The following is a 12,350-nucleotide window of genomic DNA, read 5'->3' as shown; positions in this document are numbered from 1 at the left end:
GATGAACATCTTGCTGGGGTCGTTTGACCCCAGTATTATTTCCTGCCATGGCAGGGGGTCGGACTAGATGATCTGCTCAGGTTCCTTCCGACCCTAGAAACTATGAAACTATAAGCAAGGCATAGTCACTTTAGAAATCACCAGACAAAAGATGCAATTACAATCTGATCCTTTTCCTGATGTTACAGACATAGGTAAGCCCTTTAAACAATCACTAGGAAGCACGGAAGCCTCCCACTTGTCCCTTCTCATCAAAAAGAGCTAATTTCATAATCAGCCATTCTTTACATGTTTCCACCTGCTCAGAGAAGGCAGCCAGCAATGTGACACACAGGATTAACTAGGCATTGCCAGCAGAAGCTAGCCCAGGATGCCAGCACCTGCTGGAATTCCACTTCCTAATGTTCAGAAAGGTTTCTTGCTGATATCAAGCTTGTTCTGGGGCTGCATTACCTCCCAAATTCAAGCACACTAGCACTCAAGGCTGGTCTGTACCACAGCATCGTGCCACTGTAGCTCTGCCAGCAGAACGCCCTCACAGATATGTGGAATATCTTAGCAAAAGATGGTTTTCTGCCAGCACAATCACTCCACCTCTCTGAAGAACAGTATCTTTGCTGATGGAAGTCATTTTCTGCTGGCTCAGCTGTATCCACACCAGGGGTCTTTCCAGTATATTCATATCAGCTAGAGGTTGTCATCTTTTCATGAAGCTATCCCAGCAGAACTTTGCAGTGCATATGGGCCCACAAGGGAGAAGCCATTTCAAAATATGTGCAGGCACATTCCAGCATTCAAGATTAATGGTGTAAAAGGCCGCAGCCTCAGGTGTCTCTCAGTTCTCCCCCAAGACCCTGTCTACATATGAGAGTTCTGTTGACAGAGCTGCATTTGGTTCTGGGTATGGAAAGATGAACCCTGTGGTCAATGCAGCTCTGCAGGAAAACCTCCATCATATGGAGCCAGCTCTGCTTGTAGAAAGTGGCTTCTGTTACCTGTTGTCTTGGGACCTGGCATTGTTCTGATGATGGAAGAGCTGCTTTCAGCAGAGCTGTGTAAAACACAGAGGGACCAGCCACCACACCATTAGCAGTTATAGGGGCAGGAGCCCTGCTAGCAGAGAGCCTCTAAGGGTGCTTACACAAGTTACATTTTTCATGCAGCTGGGCCCCTGAAAGTGCTCTGCAGCCATGACATAACACACATGTATAGCTGCAGTACTATTATAGCAATATGTTCTATTACAGCAACATTTGCCAACAGGACAACCTCGTCCAACCAATCATCAAGCTGTTCCCCTTCTAGGGAACCACATCCCTCATCTTCATTTCCCTTTTCTACCTATGTGTAAAGGAAAATAACAGTTCATTTATTTAATGACAGTATCACTGTTAATTAGCACAGAGAAGCCATTCTGCATTGTACTGAAATAATTTCTATTGCCAGAAGGCACACCACAGTGACTGTGTCTGCATAATGGGAACTCCTTTGTCCTCTGCCTGGGCCTGTGAGTGAATTTAGCCACTGCTTACATTTATAGTAATCTAATAAAAAGGCCAGAATTGGTTACTGCCATATAGAAACGACATCCTTGTCCTCTCCCTCTCACCTTGGATGTCTGGATAGGCCACCATGTAGAGCAGGCCCCAGTGCAGGGTAGTGGATGTGGTCTCTGACCCACCCAAAAAAAGGTCAATTACAGAATGAGCCAAGTTGTCTTCATCATATGCAGATTTGGTTCCATCTTTAGCCTAAAGATAACAAGCGCAAAGTTGAGGTAAGCACACAAAAGGCAGGACAATCCACGTAAGAATGAGTAGGATTACATTGCTGTGCCTACAGATGCAAAGTGTACCATGCATTACTTTGTGAAACAAACACTTTGAAAAGCTTTAGAAAGTGTATTTGGTTGACTAATACAAAGAGAAAAAACACCTCTGCAAACAAAGTGGCAGGGCTTCACCACTGCTAGCAGTCTGGCTGTAACAATTTGTTAATCCCAAGTACTAGACTCTTGACACTCACGAAAATGGTTCTAAATTATAAAAGTTTCATGCATATTAGCCTAAACAAGTAGTTGTTGGAAAGTATACACCAGAGCATGTCGTTCATGAAGCCTCACAAGTTATTTTTCCCCTAAGATAAACCACAAAGCGCTACAAACAGCATGGGAACACAAGACAGGAAGGCATGTTCCCTTTTGGTTGTCTTTGCATATGGTTACAGAAGCTTTTGCTAGTTGTTTCATTATTCTTTGCAAGGTTTAGGGCAGATAAACTTTTGGCCAATCTCACTTCACTCCTGCATTCTTTGATCAAAGAAAGATTTCTCTCCTTACTAATCAATTCCTTATTTTGTTCCTTACAGTTCTTTTACTTAAAAACTTAATGGCATCCTTAAGGTGCTTATTCATTGATTCAGGTCTGAAGTCCTTCTCTGTATTTTTGTTGTCTCATAATTTGATCCCAGGACTGTTATCAGGCTAAGTGGTCTCTAGTTACTCAGATCTTCTCATGTGCCCTCTTTGGATACTGACAATACATTTACACCGTCTTGTCTTCTGGGATGTTTCTGATATTGCAAGATTTTTTCAAAATGGCATCAGCAAGCCAGACATCATCTTAAACAGCCTTTAAGACTCTTGGATACAAGTTATCCAGGCCTGCTCATTTAACATATTTTCATGCCTAGTGGATGTTTATATTACATATCAACCACAATATCTCAAGTTGGAAATAAACATATAATAGGAGGAGAACTGGGTAAATGAGGAGGTGGCCAGGGAGGAAAGTGCACCAAGAACTTGAAAAGAAGCATAAGCAATGATGTTGAAAGTGGAGAATGGGTATTTTAGCAATTGGAATCCCAAAAACAACCGATGTGTGTCTTAATGGCTTCCTTAATCCAATGTAAAATGGTGAAATTAGAACCATTGTCTGGAAGCTGAAGGCAAATTCAGTGGCAAAGTACTGCATAGGCTGTCGGTTGTAGCCATCTTGGTCTATGGATATAGGCAGGCAAGGTTTTTTGGGTAGATGTGATACCTTTTACTGGACAAGCTAAATAGTTGTAAAAAAAATTATTTGCAAGCTTTTGGGCACAAACACTCATCATCAGGCATAGGGCGACTCTGTGGGCATTATGTGCAGGTCTGTGACAATGCAAATGAGTGGAAGTTTGGAAGACAATGGGTGGAGATGGCGGGGTGGGGAGGGAAATGTGTGAAGGAATGCAAGTGGTCAGCTGGAGGCAGGTGACCTGGGGTGTCAGATGTCAGGCAGGTTGTAATGTGTCATCAATCCAATGTCTATATTAAGTCCATGATTTTTTGTATCCAGTACATTTATGAAGTGAATTTCGTAGGCTTGTCTACAAAAGGTGTTTTGTAAATTCCCTTTGAGGATTAGAACTGACAGATCAGAGAGGGACTAGATTCACTTCATAAATCTACTGGATACAAAAAAATCATGGACTTAATATAGACATTGGACTAATGACACATTACAACCTGCCTGACATCTGACACCCCAGGTAACCTGCCTCCAGCTGACCACTTGCATTTCTTCACACATTTCCCTCCCTTCCTCCCCACACCCATCTCTACTCATCACCTTCCAAATTTCTACTCATTTGCACTTTCACAGACTTGCATGTTGTAAATTAGTTTCTTTGCTACCTTGGAGAACACACAACACCAGCAGAGATCTCCTATGCTGGACAAAGAGTGTTTGCGCCTGACAGCTTGCAGAAAACTTTTTTCCATCTATTTAGTTGGTCTAATAAAATATATCACATCTATCCAAAGAACATTGCTGTCCTAAATACTGGATCAACTTTTAACAACGAGGGTGGTTAGCCACTGAGCAGACTCCCAAGGGAAGGGGAGGGAATTCTCCTTCTTTTGATGTCTTTAGAGCAGGTTTGGATGCCTCCCTGGAAGATGTGCTGTACACAAATCCAAGTAACTGGGCTAAACTCCAAAGGAACTGGGTGAAGTGAATGGGCCTGTCATATACTGCTAATAAGACAAGATGAACTAATGGTTCTTTAGGCATTAAAGTCCATGAAAATATGAACATGCAGCAGTCACTCACTTTTTCTATCTCAGCCAAGTAGAAGTCAATGAAATCCTCAGGCTCATCTGGTGTTCCTCTCTCCAGATGCTTTCTGATCTCCTCCCTTGCAAAACAATTCAGGACCTCATAGGAAGAGAATGCCTTCTTGTGAGGTCCTGGGAGGTGGTCCATAATCCAGGGGAAGAATTCATACAGCTATGGGAGAGACAAGTAAGAGATGCCTTGAATTATTTGACATTAGCGGGGTCATTTTAGATCCTTCCAAAGGCTGAGTTTATTGTGGGGTGTAGGCTGTAACCATGTTGGTTTAAGGACATAGGCAGACAAGGTTCTTTGGGTGAATCTGATATCTGTTATTAGACTAACTTAAATGGTTGGAAAAAGTTTTAAGCAAGATTTTGGGTTTAAAAACCCTTCATCGGGCTGAGGAAGTCTCTGAAGTTGATTTGTGCTCTTCCTGGATGGAACGAAAAGTAAAGAAGCCAGAGGTTGGGCTGGTATGCATGCAGCCCAGCCTCTGACTTCTTTACTTATCAATCCATCCAGGAAGAGCACACACTAACTGCAGAGACTTCCTCAGCCTGATGAAGGGTTTTTAAACCTGAAAGCTTGCTTAAAATTTTTTCCCCAACTTTTTAAGTTGGTTTAATAACAGATATCAGATTCACCCAAAGAACCTTGTCCGAGTTTTTATTGTAGCACCTAAAAATTTAAACTTAATCAAAGTAATTAATTGATAGGCTATGTTCAATAACACCTTTGTTACAGGGGACTACCAGTGAGAGTAGGAGGAAGTTGGCTGCAAATTGCCATCCTCAAGGAATCCTAGTAGGAATTAATACAGCTCAAAAAGTAGTTGACAGTGGGTAGGGGACAAGACTGCCAGAAATTTCCCTGATTTAGTTCATCCCCAAACAGTTTCAGCAAGCCCATATGTCATAGAGCCCCCAGTAAAAGTTAACATGGCTTTCTCCATCAGAAACCTAGGGGAAAAGTAGCTGAGAGATCATAGGGACATAGTGAATTAGCAGATAAAAGCAGGTATAATTTACCTCTGTCTGCTACATTTTGGGGGAAACTCGTTCAGTAACTGATATGATGGTTAGAAAACACTTTCCTTTAGTTTCCAGAATAAACTGCACATTTAACTTCTGTTTGTTCTTAGGCAATGAATTGTCCTTTCCCTTAGATATCTCTTTTTCCCCCTCTAGTGTTAATCCTTGCATGTACTTAGGACAGCAGTCCTATCTGGTCTCAGCCTTTTTTTTTTTTTTTTTTGGCTAAATAAGCCAAACCTTTCTAGTCTCCCCATCCATCTCTGCACTTGGTTCAGTCTGAATTTATCTTTCTTGAACAGGGGTGATCAGATGTGGCCTCATCAGGGTCTTGTATTAAAGAAAAGATAAGGAAGTATTTTTGCCATAATACCTTTCCTGAAACACTTGCCTTTCTCATGACTCAGACAGACAGAGGTCTGCATTGATGACTCCCAGGTTTGGGGCTGGAGTGTCAGGCAGGATGGTTATGTTGTCCACAGTGATTGAGAAAGGAGGCATGGGTAGGGCTGGTATTGACAGCTCCATTTTAGCCAGGTTAACTTTAAAGTGTTGGGTTGACATTCATGAACAAAAGACTTCAGACATGGGACACGATTTTACTTTGGTCAGGAGGAGACAGGTCTGAAGTACAGAGGTAATTCTATGGGTTGTTGGAGTAGGAACAGTAGTTGCATTAGAATTCATGTATAAGATTACCCAGAGATATGGTGCTGAGGGAGATGAAGAGGGGAACAAAGGCAGGACTTTTACATGTGGGAAAATTTTAGGGGCCCAATATTTTTTGCTGATGTTGTGAGTGAGGCCTGACATCTACTAACAGTCAAAGATGCAGATGCCTTTGGAGATAGGTAGTTCTGTGTCTCAAGGTACTACACAGGGATACCACATAGGAAATGATTAACAAGTCCTGTCATCTAAGACAATTCTACTCATCAAATACTGCCACTGCATTTCTCCTTTTCTGTTTCAGAAAAAAAATACAACAGAATATTTACTCACACTATAACCGAGGCTGCCCCCAAATCTGAAGATATTCTCAGTGGCTTTAAGCAGTTTGTGGAAGTTTTCATCCTCACTGGGGAAGCGATATCCAAAAACAACAGCACAAATTACATTTGAGATTGAATGGAAGAGATAGAAGGATGGATCCAAGGGTTTTCCTGAAAGTACAATAATAAACCAACAGTATTAGTGTTTCCTGGTGCATTTATTTTCTTCCTCCTCTTATGAGGAAGAGAAGATACTAAATGGTTCACCAAATGCAGTCAGTTAGACTGCTGGATAGAAGGATGTAACAGGGAGCCAGAAGGCTCCTGCTGCTTGAGAGGAAACTGCAGCAGGGTGAGCTGGAAGAAGCCAGCCTCCTGCTAGCTGAGCTGTAGCCAAAAGCCAACAGGAACAGGCACAGGCACAAGGGACAGACAGCCAGGCTGCTCAGGGGCAAGGGCTGCAAACAGCAGCTAACATAGGCAGCAGAAGGCCAGGGCTAACAGGGCTCAGCCCTGCCAAATGCGGGGCGGTGAGTAGGGCCACAAGGCAGCCCAGCCGTGGGCTCCAGGCAGCTGCAGCAGGGGTGGGGAGGGGCATGCACGCAGGCAGGATCGCAGCCCAGGATGTGGATCACTGGCTGCCCAGCAGGGCAGGAAAGTATTAATCTATTCTGTGAAGGGGAAGGGGCTAGGGAGGGAGGGCAGACTGAGGCCCCAGCAGTGAAGGAGGAAGTAGGGCAAAGGCAGGGGCAGGGGCTGAGGTGATTGGGGCCCCAGATGAGCCAGGTCATGAGACAATCAGAGCCTGGGTGGCTCATCCAGTGGCGTGGGGGGGGCTTCTGCTGCTGTGCACACCCTCGAGGGAGGCCCAGGGGGCACATGCCCCCCCAATCTGTGTATAAGCAGAGGCGGCTGCCACTTCAGGCTGGGCTGCGTGCCTCACTGCAGCTGCCCTGGGAGCAGGGTGATGCCATGTACGTGCTGTTGCTGGGCTGCACTGCGCCCCCTACCTGCCTGGCTGTGGGACGCACATGGCATTGCACAGCTCCACAGGCAGCTACACCAGCAACAGGGAGCAAAGTCCAGTGCACAGTGCCAGCTGCCCCTCCCTGCACACAAATCAGAGGGAACATGTACCCTCTGGGTCTTTGCTCGGGTGCATGCAGCAGTGGAAGCCCCCCAGTGCCCCTGGATGAGCTTCCCAAGCTTGGATTGTTTCTCGACCTGGCCTGGCCAGGGCCCCATTCACCCCAGCACCTTCCCCTGCCACTGCCTCACTCCCTCCCTCACTGTAGGGGCCTCAATCTGCCCTGCCCCGCATGGTTCTTTCCCCTCCCTCCACCCCTTCTCTCACAGACTTACCTGCTTACCTCAGCCCCTGCAAATAATTTTGTCTCCCTTTGCCTATGGCAACTAAGCAGCTGCAAGGGCAGGCAGGGCCTTAGGGTCAGAATGAACACACCTGTGATGGCTGTTTAGCATGCATATAAACTCAGGGCCTGAGCCTACATAGGCAGTCTGGCCCTGAAGGCTGCAGAGGAAGGAGCTCTAGAGCAGGAGGGGCCAGGAGAGCTGCTAGCTAGCACCGGTGCTACACTGCAGAAGGCAAACAGAATGCTGCATAGGAATATGACCCAGGATAAGGGAAAGCCTTATTGTACAGCCACTGTTTCTGTTCAGATCCAGAGCAGGTTAGTTGACATTACAGCTAGGGCCCTACTGCGTTCACAGCAGAAGTGGGCTGCACACTGGCTCCTTTAATCTTGCAGGGTCCCCTGCACACTCCTCCTACCCCTTTACCCCCATTGCTGACCAGTTGAGGGGCCCCGCTGGCCCTGCTGTTTGTTGCTGACTGGCCAGGAGGCAAAAATAGTGCCATTTTTTAAACTGCAGTTTTCACCCCCCCACTGTTCAGGAGTGAGTGGCTGGGCCCCTCTGCTAATTGGCAGGGTGGAGGACCGTGGGGGAACCTGCAAGATTAAAGGAGCTGCTGTGCAGCCCACTTCCACCATGAATTCGGTAGGGCCCTAGTTATAGCTAGTGGGCTTATTTCTTTGTTATATTTTATACCAGTGATTTGGGTGCGACTGAGAGGTGGTTCTGGAGGTCCCAGTGGTGCCTGAGGGGCATGGGACTGCATGTACTACCTTTCTGATAGTTAAGCTAACTTAACTTTAAGTCAGCTTAACTATTTGAGTGCGCACATATATGTGGAACAGAGTTGACTTACATGTGGTACAAAGTAATACACCTCCAAAGTATATTATCTTGAGTTGCGTTAGTTAAGTCAGCTTACAAGATGGCTGCTACCTTGTCAAGGAACTGTATGTGTGTACAGTCTGACATGGTCTAACTTAAGTCGATTTAGTTAAGTTGCCTTATTTTAAGTTGACTTAGTATGTGTGTATGCAGCCTCTGAGCCCAGACAAGAGCCAGGCAAGGCACTGACCAGTGGCACCTGAGAAGTGGTGAAGTCAAAGCTCGAGAGAGCCACAGCAAGTGGTACCTAAGTAGGGCCAGGGGCCCAGCACCCAAGAGGGGCAAGGATCAGGGCCAGGCACCCGAAACCTAAGAGGGGCAGAACCAGTACCTGAGAGAGGGGTAGAATCAAGGCCAGGGGCCTGAAGCCCAAGGGGGCAAAACCAGGGCCTGCAAGAGGTGAGAACCAGGGCCAGAGCCCAAACCCTGAGATAGGGTGGGACAAGGGCTGAAGCCAAGTCCAGCACAGTGGCTCTGAGCTAAGCAGCCCAGCAAGAAAAAAGGGGTGGAGGCCAAATAGGCCAAGGTCTCAACAAGGGAGACAGCATCTGTGAGACTTGGGAATGGCTAAAAGGGGAGATGAGGAGGCCACAAAATTGCCCCCAAGGCAGTGAGCAATTAGGTCATAGCTCATTAGTGGATGAAATCTCACCCAGGAATCCCTGGAGCAGCCTCCCTTTTACAAGTACATATTTACACCAAAGCATGATAGACAAGCAGAAGTAATTTAGAGCCCAGACCACAGGGCACTGGATCTATCCAGCCGAGGATGAACTAGAACAAACCAGAAGGACTACATACAAAGTCTTAAAAATTGCATCAGAGCCTTCAAATTGACAGACTGGAGGATGAGCTGCAGGAAAAAAAAAAAGTTTGTATTTAAAATTTTCAAGATGCCTATCCAGTGCTCTGGGTACCAGGACATCATTAGCACCACAATAAAAACCTAAGCAGCATTTAGTAATCATGAGAATGGAAACTTAGCGGGACAATAAATAAAACTCTCTCAGGTTTCATCACTAAGGGAAGTTTTCCCTGTGCTCTCTCCAAAACCTGAATAGACAAATGCCTTAATCTTATTGGAACTGGAAATATTCATCTTTAGATTTTAATACCCCTATAGCAGGGACATTATTAAGAATAGAACTGATTACACTGATGACACTCAGGTGTAAATATTAAAAAGTCAAAGTTCTTCCAGTGATTTTAATTTAATTTAACAGATCTAGGGCAAAGAAAGCCAATATCTAGCTGGGGAATCCTGGTTTGGTCAGAAAAAGTAAATTTCATACATTTTTAAATAGGAATTTTAGCAAACCACATCCTGTCCTCCCAGTGGCAGGATATTATCATTGGCCTTATACCTCTTCCTCCCTCCCATTTTACTTGTGGCAAAGAAAAGGGTGTTTTTCATGTTTTGGCATTCTGCCTGGTAGTTATGCAAGAGGGTTTCTACTCACTTTTTTTTTTTTTTTAAGATTGAGTTAGACCAGGGGTGTCAATCATACAGCTTCTAAGCTGTATCCAGCTTGTGGATGTAGGTCATTTGGACCATGGGGCTTGTGGCTGCAGTAGCAGCATTAATCTGCAGAACTCAGGGAATTAATACCACTTGGCTCCCCACCTCATGGAGGAGGAGGGCAGAAGCAGCTTTAAATATCTGGGGTCTGGAGCTGCACTGAAATAGCAGCTCTGGCAACTGTGAAGCTTAATGCCACCACTGCTGCTCATGGATTGTCTAGCTAGCCCATGGGTTAGATCAGCTTGCCTAGGACAGTTTAGCTAGGGATGACCTTGCTTTGAGTAAGAGTTGGAACTATATGACCTCCTGAGGTTCTTTCTAGCCCCTCTTTTTTATGAAATTCATGAGTGAACATGACCTACACTTCATACTTTGAGAATGAAGATAGACCTTCCATCTCCACTCTTTTTCATATTCAGACCCAAGTCAGTTTTGTAACAGACAGACAAGAAACAGGTGGCTCCAAGGAGAATATGATCTTGAAACAAGATCTTCCGTACCTATTTCTTCTTGCCTTATTATATTTAAAGCATTAGATACTGTAACAACCCTCCTCCATTCTGATGAGGTTAGTCGAGTTGTTTTGCATCATTGGTGATTCTTCAGGCAGAGTGACCTGGCAGTACTCATCTCCTCTCCAGGTATGGATGGCTGTTGGCTCCCAGGGAGCTCATCCACCCTTTGACAGGTCTTGCATTTAGTTCTACTGGGTGTCTGCACCCCCTCCTCACACCAGCTAGCCCAGGTGGGAGCATCAGTTTAGTCATCAACAACCTGACCATGGAACAGGCTGTATTGGTTTACATAGTACCAGGGAGCAGACAAAGAGAGGCATGGCCTGACAAGGAGTGATAGGGAGTGCCCATCCATTTTAGTGAAGGACATCAAAGATAAAGGGACTAGCTGATTCATAGATCCCTTTCAACATTACAATTTTAAAACAGACTTCCAACAGCCCAGTCATAGTTCCCACGTCCATTGTTTTCTAAGTAGTTCTGAAGAAGGACATTTCTCAGCTTAGTATGAAAATACAGGCCTAAACGCTCTCCACGTTGTCATTCCATTCCCTGGGGTCCATTATAGGACTCCAAGATCTGCAAATGCTCCACTCTGGAGCAGAAGCCAACCCAGCCATTAGTTCACATACCAAAAATATGGTTCCACAACATAAAAGGGCTCATTTTTTAGCAGACATACATACCTTTCATACTTGCAAAGTACTTCAGCAGGTGATGCGCCTCCTCTTGTACCCGGTACTCCAGACCTTTCTTCCCCATTCCCAGGTTGCGTAAGATCATCATCCCAAAGCGCCTCTGCCGCTTCCAGTTGTGACCAGTTGCCAACATAATACCTGAGGAATTAGTTTCCTGTGACACTGCTCTTTATTGCATAGAAACATTTTACTGAAAAAAACACATTTCCCACTTCTTGGAATATGAGGTATAAGAAAATGCCAGATACTAAAGAGCTGTTTAATCTAGCAGAAAAAAGACCTAACCAGAACCAGTGGCTGGAAGCTGAAACCAAACATTTAAATGAGAAATAAAGTGCACATGTGAGAAGTGCTGGACTTGCCGTTGGTAGCAGTTTTCAAAGAAAGACTTGATGCATTTCTGGAAGATGCTGCCACTGGGGCTAAGTGCTGAGTTCTGGAAATGTCTGGGTAAAGCCCATTCCAATTTCTCTCTCTCTCTTTTCTCCACAACCTAGCTGCTGGAAATTAAGGTAGCTCCTACCACATTTAGGATCTGTTATCTTTGTCCCAGGCATTCACAAATAAGAGACCCCAGTAGGGAGCAGACCCTGCAAGGGGAGGTGGCCATGCTCCTGGGCCCCAGAGCCTGAAAAAGGGACAAGCAGCCCCCGCCGCCAAGAGCCAGGGGCTCCGTCTGCGTAGAGCCCGGAACCATGGGCTTCGTCTGGGTGGCCGTCTCTGAGGTGCCCAATGGGGGGGCCGCAGAGCCCGAGGGGACCCTCGGGGTGCAGCGCGTGCCCATCCGTGTCATGCCTTTGATAGGCTGGCTACGGCTGGGACTGACTACTCTGCGGGGTTCGCAGGCAGGGTCTCGTGCCCTCCCACGCCCTCTCTTGCGCGAACTCCGCGCTAACTCAAGCGCCTGTTTACGCAGCCTGTTCGCGCGGCTCCGGTTGCGCGGCTTCCTGGGGGGCTGGGCCAAGTAGGGGCCTGGGCAGGGGCTTGACCCGGCCCGGCTCCAGGCAGCCACCTCCTCCCAGGGAGCGAGGAGTTAACCCCTTCCCACCACGAGCCCACTTACCTCCGGCTGTGCTGGGAGTCGGCAGGGGGCTCTGCGGCAGCTGAGGGGGTGTCTGGGGGGCTTCGGGGGAGCAGGGGCGCAGCGGGCTTCACCCGCGCGTCTCTCACCGCTCCGGAGCCTAACTGAGCTTTTTTCCCTGTTTGGTGGGCCCTTTTAAACTGCGCGCATGC

At 46.3% G+C, this 12,350-nt stretch overlaps 1 protein-coding gene across 3 annotated transcripts in view; it reads right to left on the bottom strand.

The window, feature by feature from the left end:
- Window positions 1–12,350, bottom strand: part of LOC109308512 (cytochrome P450 2J6-like) — a 25,053-nt gene that overhangs the window by 5,466 nt on the left and 7,237 nt on the right. For 2 of the 3 annotated variants that reach the window (XM_019532854.1, XM_019532852.1), the window contains exons 3-6: window positions 11,106–11,255; window positions 6,134–6,294; window positions 4,095–4,271; window positions 1,610–1,751 (exon numbers count right to left, since the gene is read on the bottom strand). In XM_019532854.1, the coding sequence (XP_019388399.1) occupies window positions 1,610–1,751; window positions 4,095–4,271; window positions 6,134–6,294; window positions 11,106–11,255 (630 nt within the window). The remainder of the gene's footprint in view (window positions 1–1,609; window positions 1,752–4,094; window positions 4,272–6,133; window positions 6,295–11,105; window positions 11,256–12,350) is intronic. The other variant, XM_019532853.1, reaches the window with a different exon arrangement.

The sequence above is a fragment of the Crocodylus porosus genome, unplaced genomic scaffold (assembly GCF_001723895.1).
Source record: "Crocodylus porosus isolate Cpor-Errol unplaced genomic scaffold, CroPor_comp1, whole genome shotgun sequence".
In the NCBI taxonomy this organism is placed as follows: Eukaryota; Metazoa; Chordata; order Crocodylia; family Crocodylidae; genus Crocodylus; species Crocodylus porosus.
The sequence above is the reverse complement of the archived record's forward strand: the minus strand, read 5'-3'. Positions and strand labels throughout refer to the sequence as shown.